The 14,013-nt window shown below is 43.1% G+C and overlaps 1 protein-coding gene across 1 annotated transcript in view; it reads left to right on the forward strand.

The window, feature by feature from the left end:
• Window positions 1-14,013, forward strand: part of LRRC31 (leucine rich repeat containing 31) — a 28,202-nt gene that overhangs the window by 2,373 nt on the left and 11,816 nt on the right. Inside the window, 5 exon segments of the mRNA XM_006903728.1 lie at window positions 930-1,095; window positions 8,219-8,388; window positions 9,220-9,387; window positions 11,582-11,675; window positions 11,677-11,747. Of these exon segments, the coding sequence (XP_006903790.1) occupies window positions 930-1,095; window positions 8,219-8,388; window positions 9,220-9,387; window positions 11,582-11,675; window positions 11,677-11,747 (669 nt within the window).

Genomic DNA, 14,013 nt, shown 5'->3' on the forward strand with positions numbered 1-14,013 from the left:
TGAACCTGTTCATTTCCTTAGCAGTCCATGGTATATTCAATACTCTTCTCCAACACCACAGCTCAACGGTAGCAATTCTCCTTCTATCATGTCTAGTTTTCTGATGCATAGCAAGTAATTGCAGAGTCCATGATATACGGCCTTAGATATCCTGTGGGCAGTGCTGCTCTGTCGGGACTATCACCGTGAGTTGGAATCAACTCAGTTCTCTGTTATTAGGTTCAATTACCATACAAGTTGAGTCTTATGACACAATACATCTGTCTTGGAGAGGGTCAAACCAAGTCTCTCCTTGGATGCTAGGATTTTGAAGCTCCGTCTCACTTACTTTGGGCACATGGTGAAGAGGGACCAGTCCTTGGAGGAGGACATCATGCTCGGAAGGGTGGAAAGACAGCGCAGAAGAGGAAGACCCAGATGAGATGGATTGATACAGTGACTGGGGCCGTGGGGGCTGGTGTGTCAGAATCAGTCAGACTAGCTCAGGACAGGGCATGATTCAGAGCTGTTGTACAGAGGGTTGCTTATGAGTTTCAGGCAACTCGACGGCATGTAACAACCACAAGATACAGGAAATGTAAATGTCACAATGCCACCAAATGGATGGCCAAGAGGCTCCAGCTTTGCCGCTACAGTTGACAAGGGTCATCTGTGCATAGAAGAAGCGTTGAGTCTGTGAGGCTGCCCACCCGCTGCTATCGGTTTGTTCCAACTCATAGTGACCCTCCTTTGAGAGTCTGAAGCGGCACTTCCTTTATGGGGAAGACTGTCCGTCATTCTTCCTTTGGGCAACTGGTAGATTAGAACCTCAAAGCTCTCAGCAGCTGTCTGCTAACATCACACATTCTGTCACCAGGGGTCCTCTCAGTATTTGCTACGCATCACAAATTACACATCCAAACATGTCTTCTTCTCTGTGCCTTTTTCAGTTGCCTTGCTTCCTTTGCTCCCAGACTTGGAAGAACTGGATATTTCCTGGAATGACTTTGTCGGTGGAAGCCTCCACCTAATCACCCAGCAAATGCATCTCGTCAGCAAGTTAAAAATCCTGAGACTGGGCAGTTGCGGACTCACCCCTGATGACGTTGGAGCCCTGGATATGAAGGATGCTGTCTTTACAAGCGTGCCACTATCCCCGAGGCAGGAAGCTTTGCTGGCCTGGTGGGTAAGGAGTTGTGCTTCTAACCCTAAGGGGGGCAGTTCAAATCCATCAGTTGCTTCTCAGACAAAACAGATGGGCAGTCACCTCTTGCACAATTCATAGCTTCTGAAAACCTGCTGGAGGTTCGGTTATGCATCAATTCTGACTCAGTGGCAATGAAGAGGAGAGAGATCCTCACAGGTGATCCTATTTGTGTGAAGCAAGAGGCCCTCACAGCAGAGTGGTTAAGCACTCAAAAAGTGGGCAATCTCCCCTCAACCCTGACGTCAGTCTCTTTTTATAACAGTGGCACCATGCAGTATTTCTCCTTTTGTGACTGATTTCACTCAGCATAATGTCCTCCAGGGTCACCCATTTTGTATATTTCACAAGTTCCTTGTTTTTCATTGCCCCAGAATATTTTGCACTCTTCACCAACACCATATTTCAAAGGCATCGATTCTTCTTCTATCATCCTTATTCATTGTCCAACTTTCAAATTCATAGAAAGAAATTTAAATGACCATGGCTTGGGTCGGGCATCCTTCAGTCTTTTTAAACTGCCATTCTTGATCTTTAGGCCTCTGGAAAGATCCTTAACAGTAGATTTTCCCAGTGCAAGATATCTTTCGATTTCTTGACTTCTTCTACCTTGAGTGTTGATTGTGGATACAAGTAAAATGAAATTCTTGACAACGCTAATTTTTTCTCCATCTCTTATAACGTTGCCTGTTGGTCCAGTGGTGAGAATTTTGTTTTCTTAATGTTGAGGTGTAACCCATATGAGGGCTGTATGTAGTCTTTGATCCTCTGAGACCAGAATTTCAAGTCCCCTTCACTTTCTGGATGCAAGATTGTGTCAACTGCATATAACAGGTGGTTGAAGAGTCTTCTTCCAACCTGATGCCACATTCTTCTTTGTATAGTTCAGCTTCTCAAATGATTTGTTTGGCATACAGACTGAATAGGTATAGAGAAAGGCTACAACCCTATGCATACCTTTCCTAATTTTAAACCACGCAGTATTCTTTTGTTCTGTTCCGACAACTGCTGCTGCTGCTGCTTCTTCTTCTTCTTCTTCTTCTTTTTTTGACAAGTAATGCTTTATTACTTTCACTTAGGTAAAACTGTGAGAGTACCAATAACTTGAAGGGGGAAAAAAATGAAACTCCTATAAGTTCCCTGGCCCGATATTCCCAACAATTAAATTCACAGTGTAAGCCTGACCCATATTCTTTTTCTCCCCCTTCCCATCTATTTTATTCTCTCCTGATTGTAAGGGGTTTTTTAAAAAATAGTTTATTTACAAAATTTTAATACAAATTCAAATTATTTCAATTTCCCTCACCCCCCCCAACAAATTGTACAATTCAATGATTAATCCCCTTTCCCCCCCTGCACATCCACATCCCTCTGCTTCCAGACTCTCTCACCCCTCCTGGATCCTTGTAGTTATTCTATAATAATGGTTTTATACAATATTTGTCCTTGTGGAACTGAGTTAGTTCACTCAGCATAATTCTCTCCAGTCCCTCCCAAGTTAGGTGATATTTTACAGTTGTTGTTCCTGTGACAACAACTGCTTCTTTCTTCTGCAAAGGGTCACTGTAAGTAGTTGACTTGATGGCACTTAACTTCAATAAAGGGCGGGCAGTTGGTTACTGGTGTCAAAAATAGTCAAGCCATTGCTTGACTGTCAGCTGAAAGAATGGTGATAGGAATTACCCTACCTTTCCATGGGAGAACTGGAGATGTGCTTCTGTACAGGAGGGAAAACACTATGGGGCAGGTCTGCTGTCATAAGAGGCTGCTATGAGGCCACAGCACCCAGCAAAAACAGTCTTGTGTAGACAAGTTACAAGTAAAACAGGCCGTTACTTAAAAGTGAACCAAAAGGGAAGTTTATTTTCTATCATTAAGCTAATCTCTTTTACGATTCTTTACCCTTGAACAGTCAGGAAACAGGGAGGTTTCTATGTCTTGGTCCCTCTGTATTCTCTGCCCTTTTCTGCCACCTGTACTCTGGATAAAGAAGTCGTTCACTGACACCCACTGACACAGAGTCCTTTCTGACTCAGAGGAATCTTGTGGGTAAGTGTGGAGTCAGTCCTGACATTCTAAACCTGTAAATCTGGATCAAGGTGGACGGGTTTATCTTCCCCCACTGAGAGGCTGGTGGGGCCAAACTCCCAACCTTCTAGATAGCAGCTCCACACTTAAACCAATCCTCCACCCGGGCTCTTTTATTTACTGATAAAAGAACGTGTATCAGGAGGCATTGACAATGATTGTACTCATTATAATTATGTAATGAAGGATGGCAAATACTCCTGGTCCCCTCCAGCACCATGCCCGATGTAGGCAGAGCTGGTGAGTCAAGCGCTTTCTCTGGTTTTCGGCAGTGAACACCACAGAGCTATAGGACGATACTTTCAACTGACTATCAGTGGCACACGGGATGGGAGCTGTGTGCCTTCTCCTGGAAGTGTTGTAACTTCTGGAAAACATACCTTTCTGCTTTGACAGAATCCAAGTTCTTAATAGTAACTGTAGAGGCTCAAACCCAGTTGCAGACAGTGAAAATAGAGGCATCCAGACCCAGGAGATTTTCTGTTCCTTTTAGGACGACAGCATAATCTGACAACATCTGAACAAAGGTTATTAAGGTTGGTTTTACGCCTCCATAGGGTTTCTCTCTCATCTGTGGCCTCTCTGCTGTATCTGAAGGCAGTGAAGCCAGTATCCGTGGATGGTCACTGAGGTCGCCCCCATCTAGCCCAGCCTGCCCTCTGCAGCCCCTGCTTTGCTGAGTGACCTGGTCTCAGATGTTAAGCTGCACCCCTCGCGCGCTGCCCCGCCCCCGTCCAGCTGCCAGGCTGTCATCAGCTGGGAGCACCTGTTCTATTTCAGGCCCTCTCGGTGGAAAGCAGAGTCACTGAATCTAAGATGCTCAGTGTCGGAGTGAATGTTACCCCCGAGTTGGCTGGCTCCGTGAATTAATTCCCCATGCTCACTGTGACAAATTACAACATGATGACTTGAAACAGCACAGATTTATGGCCTTACAGTTCAGGAGGTCAGAGGCTGGGTTCCCTCTGCAGGGTTCAGAGGAGAATCTCTCTGCTCACTTTTTCCCGCCTCTAGAGACTGCCAGCATTCCTTGGCTCTTGGGTCCTTTCTCTTCAAAGCTCACAACGGAGTGTCTTCAAGTCTCCTCCCTTCCCCTCGCTTTTCCCTTTGACACTGTTACTTATTCGAGAGCCTTTAGAGTTAGAGTAGACCCATCTGGATTATCTAGGATAATCATCGCACTCGAGATGCTTGCTTTCATTTTCTGGTGCTGCTGCAGCGTAGATTCTGCAAGTGTGTGGCTTTCTTCACGGTTTAGGAGAAGTCTAAATCCGGGCACTGGCTCCAGGGGAAGGCACACCCTGTCTATTCCGAAGGAGTCTTTGCCTCTTTGCAGCTTCTGTTGCCAGGTGACTTGAAGACCCTCTGGCATGTGTCTCTCTCCATTTGTGCTTGCTTGCCTGCCTAGCTTGCCACTTTAGATCTGAAAACGAGACTAAAGGTATGTCCTACGCTAACACCGTCTCACTGTTGTGGGCCATCAAGTCAGAACCTCCTCACAGCTGGCCCTCGGGATTTTCAGAGGCTTGTTAATGGTGCAGGAAGGGATTACTCATCTTTTCCCCAAGAAGCCGTAGGTGAATTCGAACCGCCTGTCTTTGAGTCAGCAGTGCAACTTCTTCCCATTAAGCCATCAGAGCTCCAACAGAACTAAAATTCTACTCAGAAATGTTGTTGTTATTGTTGTTAGATGCCATCGAGTTGATTATAACTCATAATACTATGAACAACAGATTAGAACCTTACCCTGCCGTACCCTGTGACGTCCTCGGCTTCTCTGACATGGGTGAAGCCATTGCTGCAGTCTCTGCATCAATCCATCTCACTGGGGGTCTTCTCTCTTTCGACGACCTTTCCAAGCATATCACCTCTCCTAGCAACATGTCCAAAGTAGGGGAGACAAAGCTTTACCATCTTGGCCTCTCAGGAACACTCGGCTGCGCTTTTTACACTATATAACTGTTTGTCCTTTTGGCCGTCCATGGGATATTCAGTACTCTTTTCCAACACCACAACTCAAAGACATCAGTTCTCCCATTGTCTTGAAAAGACAATGACCCGAATCAGATACACCTTAGTCTTCAAACCAACATCATTGCTGTGAAGGATTCTGGAATGGTCCCTGAAAAACTTGGTGACAGAAATGAGGGTGAGATAGAATGAATTCTGTACATTCAATGGTTTATTCACAGGAATTACCTTTATAAGATAACACAGACAGGGACTATGCACAAGAACCTCACTTGATGGACCACACAGGAGTCAGATTGACTACATCTGTAGTAAGAATCATTGAAGAAGATTGATATCACCAGTTAAAACTAGGCCAGATGTTTTCTGTGGAAATATCATCAATTACTTTTGTGTAAATCCAAATTGAAGCGGAATAAACTGAAAACTAGTCTACAAGAACCTAAATATGACCTTGAATCTATCCTACCTGAATTTAAGAATTATCTCAAGAACATCCTTGATTGAAGACCAGAGGAACTGTGGGATGAGCCAAAGATGTCACCCACAGAAAAAGCAACAGTCATTACAAAGACAAAGGAGAAAGAAAAAACCAAAATGGATACAAGAGACTGTGGAAATTGTATCAGAGTGCCAAGAAGCCAAAACAAAAAGAAAAGATGCCGGAGATAAAGAGCTGAACAGAAGATTTCAAAGGGCAGCTCAAGAAGACAAAGCAAAATACTAGCAAAATTTGCAAAGAGCTGGAGTCAGAGAATAAAAAGGGAAGAACTCGCTTAACATTTCTGAAGCTGGAGGAACTGAAAAACAAAAAAACAAAACAAACAAGTCCATAGTCCTGGATTTAATCACACCTGCAAAGTCCTTTTTACCTTGTAAAACAACATATTCACAGGTTTCTGAAGACAGAAAGTGGATATCTTGGGGATAAGGGGAGTACTTTCTTTCTACAACATTAAGCTTCTCAGAAATATTAGTCCCAGTGATAGAGGGTGAGAGAAAGTATTGTTGTAGTTATGTGCCGTCGAGTCTCCTGAGACTCATAGCGACCCTATGTACAACAGCCCTAAACCCTGCTCTATCCTGTGCCAATCATTGCGTCTGACACACCCATCCCGATTACCCCAGTCACTGAATCAATCCACCTCATAGAGGGTTTTCCCTCCTGCACTGTCCCTCCACCTTCCCAAGCATGATGTCCCTCTCCAAGGACTGGTCCCTCCTTACAACATGTCCAAAGTATGTCAGACGAAGCTTCAGAATCCTTGCCTCCAGGAGCAGCCCAGTTTCACCCTCTTTAAGATGAATCTGTTTGTTTTCTTGGCAGTCCACGGTATATTCAATACTCTTCTCCAGCACCACAGCTCAAAGGCATCAGTTCTCCTTCTATCCTCCTTAGTCATTGTGCAGCTCTCTGATGCATAGCACACAATTGTGAAGACTATGAAGCACAAATATTTTTTTCAACAAAAACAACTCAGTAAAACAACCCACTAATAGTGGAGACAAGATTAAGCTGTCAACAACTTCACCTTACTTGGATCCACAATCAATACACTTAATACCAACAGTCAGGAGATCAGGAGATATACTGCACGGGGGAAGTATGAGGTTAAGGATGTCTGCAAATTACTGAGGAGTAATGTTGTTAGTTTGAGGAGTAAAGTGTATCTGCTTTAGCCCATGGTCTTTTCACTCACCTGCTATGTATCTAAGAGCTGGACTGTGAATAAGGTTGACAGAAGAAAAATTGATTCCTTTGAGTTGTAATGTTGGAGGAGAAGTCTGAATATAGACTACCAAAAGAACAGACATGTCTTAGAGAAGGTGAAGCCAGAGTGCTCAGGAGAGGAAAGGACAGTGAAGCTTCATTTCACATACTGTGAGGAGAGTCTAGTCCTTGGAGAGGGACATCTTGCTTGGAAAGGTGGAGGGATGGCAAAGGAGAGGAAGACCTTCAATCAGGTGGTTTGACACAGTGACTGCAGCAGTGGGCTCAAGTGTGTCAGAGATAGAACAGGGCACAAGAGAGAACAGGGTTCATTGATCTGCTGTTATAGGATTGCTATGAGTTATATTAGATGCAGCCTAACAAACTTGCCTCCAGAAACCCTGTGAACTTTGATAGATGTCGATAGTTGTAGAGGGGCTTCAGGCCTTTTGTTCATAGGGTAACTATGAGTCATGCTTGATTAGAAGGCAATAAAAAATGACAACAACAATAATGAATTAGTAGTAGTGTTGTCATTTTAAAATGATTTGTGCATCAACTAATGAATGGATTGAGAAGCTGTGGTATATTCACACAATGGAATACTATGCAACACTGAAAAACAAAGAACTGATAAAACATTAAACAAAATGGGTGACCCTGGAGGACATTATGCTGAGCAAAATATCTCGGTCACAAAAGGACAAATACTGCATAATGCAACTGTTATAAAACAGGACTGACATGGGGAAACCAAGAAAAGAGGGGATAAATAAGGAACACTGCATTGAAACAAGTGAGAGAAAGAGTTGTTTAAAAGGAATATATGGTCAGGTATTATTTGCATGACAACAGTGCAGAATAAGAGGTGGGTTGGTGGGAGGGAGGGAGGAAATTGTGCAACAATGAAAGAATCTTTTTAAAGAGAAAAGTGAACTGGGGCAGGGATAGGGAGGAAAATGTGCAACAATGAATGAATGGAAATCCAAGTTTTCTGTAAACTTTTGTTAAAATATCAATAAAAAAAGGAAAATGGAGAACAAAATTTTATTATGGTTTGTAAATTTGGCATCAGGCTCAGGGAAGGAGTGGTGTTGCTGTGCCTGGAAATATAGACAAACGTTCAGCTGCCGTGAGTGGGCAGGGATTGGGTCCTTTCTGTCTGTTTCTTGCCTGACCCAGCTTCAATGCTCCATAAATAATGCTTGTGCTAATTCTGAAATTAATTCCCTGCTTTGAACTTGACTTCCCCGCCAACTTGTTACAGGAGAAGCACTTAAAGCCCTACCTGAACTTACGGAGCTAAATTTGTCCTGGAACAGAAAAGTTGGAGGACACTTGGCTCTAATCCTCCAGAAATTCCAAGAAGGAAGCGTGATTCAAAGCCTTGAACTTGTAGGTTGTGCTCTCACACTGCAGGATGGGACTTTTATTGGTAAGTAGACTTGGAAGAACTCTTTCCCTCTACTGCTCAAAAAATGTGAATGTACCATCATCAGATCGCTTTGGAACTGAATTCAAGTCTGCTGTGCTTTCAGTTTGGGTGGGGTTTGTTTTGCTTTTTAAAGAGTGTTTTGTCAGTCTTTTCAAAGAATCAATATTTTTCTTTTTCTGATGGTTCAAAACCACCAGTGGAAGCACAGGACAAAGATGGAACTCTTTTCCTGTTTGATTCATAACCTCTGATACCCTGCTTGAGGGTCACTATGAGTTGATTCCAACTCAACCACACACAACACAGGGCTTTAGCCAGTTCTTTAAGGGTTCAACACTCTTCTGACAATTTTATTTTCAACAACAGACTCTGCATTTTAATTCTGAGACTATTTTTAAGAATCACCTGTGATCTTGCCAAATATGGATAGTGATTTGGTATACCCAATGTGACAGTTCAAATTCTCTCTGGAGGATCCAACTCGTAGTGAACTGGTTGGTAACTCTTCCACAGATAAACAAAAACACAAATCCAGGACTTCCATGTTTATTCTGCCTCATGGCAGCTCCATGTGTTAAAGAATTGAATTGCTCTAAAGGTTTTCCTTGACCTTGATCTTTACAAAAACTGATCTTCAAGCTTCACTTCCATTGAACCTTTGGCTGGGTTCAAACTGCCAACCTTTAGGTTAGTAGCTGAAGGCAAACTATTTGCACCACATGAGAGTCTTACTACCTATGACTGTAGGTCACTCCTTTCTGCTCTTTTTCACAGCTTGCTTTTTTTTTTTTGTCAGCGTGTTTCTTTATACTTGTCTCTCTTTTCCTCCAGGACAATTACTACCTATGCTTCAAAATCTTGAAGTCCTTGATCTCTCCATTAACATAAACATCAACGGCAGTCTAAACAGTATTGCTCAGGGATTAAAAAAGACCTCAAATCTCAAAGTCTTGAAATGTCATGCGTGTGGACTCTCACGGGACAGTATCAAAACATTGGGTGAGTGAACAACAATTTAACTTGATACGTATTTTTAAACGTGTTGGGAAATAAAACATAAACAGTGGGATAAGATTATCAGTAAATTAAATCTTCTTTATGTTCAGTTTTTTCCCTAAATCTCTAACAGTGAACATATGTATACTTTCATCATTGTTGTTGTGTTTATGTGCCTTCAATGAACAATCCTGTGAACAAATGTGACCGTTATCTAATTCTGCGCCTTCCTTGCCACATTTTATGAGTTGAGCACACTGTAATAGTCCGTGTGGTAAACTATCTCTTTGAGAATCTTCCTCTCTTCCTCTTCCTCCCTCCACCTTTCTCACCATCATGACATTTTAAAGCTATTACACTGTCAGTGAGATGGTTATTGTTGTTAAGAGCCGTCAAGTTGAGTACGACTGGTAGCAACCCTGTGAACACCTGCCCTGAACCCTGCCCTACACTACGCCATTCTCATCATTTCTGACACAGTAGAGCTTGTTGCTGAAGTCACGGAGCCAGTCTTCTTAGGGTCCTTCCTCTCCTTCACTGCCCCTCCATCTTCCTAAGCATAATGTCCCTTTTGAGGAATAAGTTACATGTTCAAAGTATGAGAGACAAAGCATCTCCATCTCTGCCTCCCCAGCTGCACTTTCTCCAAAACCCCAGGTGCTTTTTCCCTCCTTTATTAATGTGGGTACCCTGTAGCCAGGGAGCTCTTTCAGCCTAGTGGTAAGAGGCTGTTCTGCAGTCCTAAAGTCACGCAGTTTGACTACACTAGCTGTTCCTCCCGTGGGAGAAAGACGGACAATCTCCCGTGCAATGAACTGCCTCTGAAAACCCACTAGCGGGTCAGCTGTGGGTCGGTTCTGACTCAAGAGTACACACCAGTAACAGCCCTGTATCTGCACCAATGGCATTATTACAGAAATAATTTTTAAGTGACTGACTCTGAGTCAGACCAAAATATTTTCGATTTCTGGTCTCAGTAGGTAAAAGGAAGCTGTCTGCTGGGACAGTATCGCTGCTAAGCCAACCAATTTTACTCTTACTTTGGAAAAATCAAAGCATTATTTTATGCTCTGTCGAAGGAGGACTTGATATTGATAAAGTACTTAGTGACATCTGTAGCTAAAAGTTATTGCCTGTAAACTCATTGCTTCTAGGACATAGAGTTTCTGTTAAGGACAAAGAAAAGTAGAGTTGAATAAATGACAGTAATGGCTTCCTATATGTACACAATTAATGTCATATGTCACTAAACTACACATGTGAAGAATGTTGACAAAAAAAGTTTTGTTACACACATCTAATATTTGAATTTTTTAAAAAAATCTTCTCTTCCCCTACAGAGTATCCACATTAGTATTGTTTTTTGCTGCTAAGTTAGAAGCAGCTCATAGCTGACCCTCTACTGGGTTTTCAAAGACTATAAATCAAACTGGAGTAGTTTGCTCATCTTTCTCCCCTGGAGCATCTAGTGGATTCGAACTGCTTGCTTCTGTGTTGGCAGCACAACTCCTTACCCAGTAGGTCACCTGAGCTCTCTACGCTCATTCACGGAGAAGATAAAAATGAAACTGTGCCTTTGCCCTTCATGGTAGAGAGTCTCTAATAGTGTTCTGATTGACAGCTCGCTACGTCTAAAACTCCATGAAAACCCCAGCGTTCAGGTGTTTTAGGAGAACCATCAGCTGCAAGGTTAATAATTTTTAAGTGACTGACTCCGAATGGGCCAAGATCTTTTCGATTTCTGGTCGCAATGGGTAAAATGAAGCTGTCTGCTGGGATAGTATCGCTGCTAAGCCGACCACTTTCACTCTTACGTTGGAAAAATCTAAGCCTTCTTTTATGCGCTGTAGCAGAAGGAATTGATATTGATTAAGTGCTGTCTTTGGCAGTCAGCCTCGGGCAGGTCATGAGGAAAAGACCCTCTGTGGTCCTTGGCAGGCCTTCAGAGGGCCGGGGAGTTGGAAGGACAAAGCTGCCGTTCCTTTGGTTTTCATTTATTTTATTTTATTTTATTTCATTTTTCTCTACTAGTTTATTTATAAAATTCAAAAACAAATTTGAACAAAATCTTTCAATTTCCCTCACTCCCCCTGTTGGGAAAACTTACTATCTTTTCCTCCAAACCCAGCTTCTCCTCGGTTCCACTTACTCTGGTGGCCTTGTCCTATGTCAGAACGGGGCTTTTCTTTCCTTCTAGACACTGTTTTTCCACACTTGGACCATCTCCGGCAGCTCGACCTTTCCTGCAACAAGGATCTGGGTGGAGGTTTTGAAGACTCCTCAGCTCAGGTGGCTGTTGAGTCACCTGCAGGCTCTGCGTCTCCACCAGTGTTCAATGACAGCCGGGGACATGGTGTCGCTCAGTGAGTATCCCCTGCAGAGCAAGGCGGGAACAGTGGGGTGTGCACACATGTTTGGAAACTTGGCACATTTGAGTTGTACTTCTTTTCTATGAGGCTATTGGGAGCAGTAAATCATATCAGTTCTGTGGATGCCCCATTAATTTGTTTTTAGCACATATTCAGTTTTTCATAAATGTTAATCAATCTGAATTGTTCCTCTATGAATCTGTAACAGGGAGCTCTGGTGGCTTAGTGGCAAGGAACTACACTGCCAACACAGAGGTACGAGGTTTGAATCCACCAGATGCTCTGAGGGAGAAAAATGGGCAATCTCTACCCTGGCTGTTTACGTGCCTTTCAAAACCCACTGGAGAGTCAGTGAGGGGTCAGTTCCAACTTGACAGAACACAACAGCAACAATAAATCTGTAAATAATAGACGTGGACACTTGAAGGGGGAAATGACATTTATGATGGTTTTTTAGATCACAAGCTGTTGGTGTCACAAAGTTAACTCAAACAAGTATGTGCAAAGAAGGAGAAAGAGGAGAGAGTTGAGGGTTACTGACCATGAAAATGGAGTCAATTAACTTAGACACAAATGTGGTTACAGAAAAAAAAAGGGGATATCATGGGGCATAATGGGAATTCATTACAATGCTGGGCCATTGTGTTTACTAATATACACACTGGTCTGTCCACTTGCTGTACAGAGGTCATTTGTGGTTGCTGTGATGCTGAACACTGTGACGCTGATGTGTCAAATGGGATAATGGTTACCCATGGTGGACAGTGTTTGGTGGAGCTCCCCGATTAAAACAAGCTTGGAAGCAGGAGTGGCATCCACTTCTGAAATATCTTGCCTCCGGAAACTCTATGAACTTGGAGAAAGAATGAAAGTTATACAAGTGTCCAGGTCTTTTGTTCATAGGGTCAATATGAGTTGTCTACGACTCAACACTTAACAACAACAATAGCAATATATACACAGACCTGTAATTTTAACATTGAATTCAGCAATATGTTTTCCATAAGAAATAAACAGAGCAAGCAAAGGCTCAAAATGAAGGATTTTATTCCATCTGAGATGAGAATAAACCTTCAAAATACATTTAGAATTTGACTGCCGGAATCCTACTGGTTTCCCTGTTGCCCTTCTCTCTCTGCCTTCATTCCTTCACCTTACTGAATCATCTCCCTGGTTCTCAGACACATCCAGTTTACCCTGGCCTTGGGAACTTTGCCTCTGCTCTCTCTCAGCCTGGACACTGGGCTCCTGGGTCTCTGTTCAGCTATTTCTTCCTCTCCCTGTCTGAGGTCTCTGCTCAAACATCATCTTCTCAGTGAGATCTTCCGGCCTGCCCTACCTAACACAGCAAATACTCAATCTCCTTCTCATGATTCCCTATTTCCCTCACCCAAGTCCCTCACCACTCAAATCATTCTCCCTGGACCAGCAGCATCAGGGATCCCTGGGGGTTTTCTAGAAATGACTCTCAGGCCCCACTCCCAAACTGCCGAAATGGAACCTGCATATTTAAGAGCACCAGGTGATTCTTGTGCAAGTTAAGGCTTGAAAAACACGGCATAGATTTCTGATTCCAGACCAAAATCAAATAGATGTACTTTCCCCTAATTCTTCTCCTGTGAACTGAAAACCTTGCCTGTTATTTATAAAACAAACAAAAGAAGACTCTGAAAGGTCAAGAGACTATCCATTGAAGCCATCTCTCTCATTTCATTTGAAGACTTTACCTTCAATTAGAGAACGTAGGAGTAAATTGGGAAGGCAGTTTGGGAGAGACGTTTGCCTTTAGACTTCCACCAGGAAGACCTATGAAGCTGGGTTTTGAATCTTGAGCCAGCTTCACAGAGCTCTAAGGGCCCCACAATCCCCACATTGATAAGAGCCAGGTGAAGGCCTCCTTCACTCATCGCCGCCAAACAGGAACCACATCACCTGACTCTCCCTGCTGGATTTCCAGGGCTGTACATTGCACAGGAGGATATTGCCTGCATTTTTCTCTGGAGCTGCTGGTAGATGAATATAAGCCTTTGGGTTAATAGTACAACTCCCTGTGAAATCTGCAGCCAGAACTCCCTAGACAAAGGACTAGGGGGGAGAAGAAACATCAGGAAGCTTGTAAACTAGGGCTACCTCTTGGTGTGCCAAGGACCTCAGTGCTGCTACCCACACATGTCTGCTTGATTGCTTAATTACTTTATTGGTACTTCCATTGTGAGGAAGAAAATGATAATATTGTAATGATAATGTTATAATTATATTA

This window comes from Elephantulus edwardii, unplaced genomic scaffold, assembly GCF_000299155.1.
Source record: "Elephantulus edwardii isolate Elephantulus edwardi_28Jun2011 unplaced genomic scaffold, EleEdw1.0 scaffold00088, whole genome shotgun sequence".
Classification (NCBI taxonomy): Eukaryota; Metazoa; Chordata; class Mammalia; order Macroscelidea; family Macroscelididae; genus Elephantulus; species Elephantulus edwardii.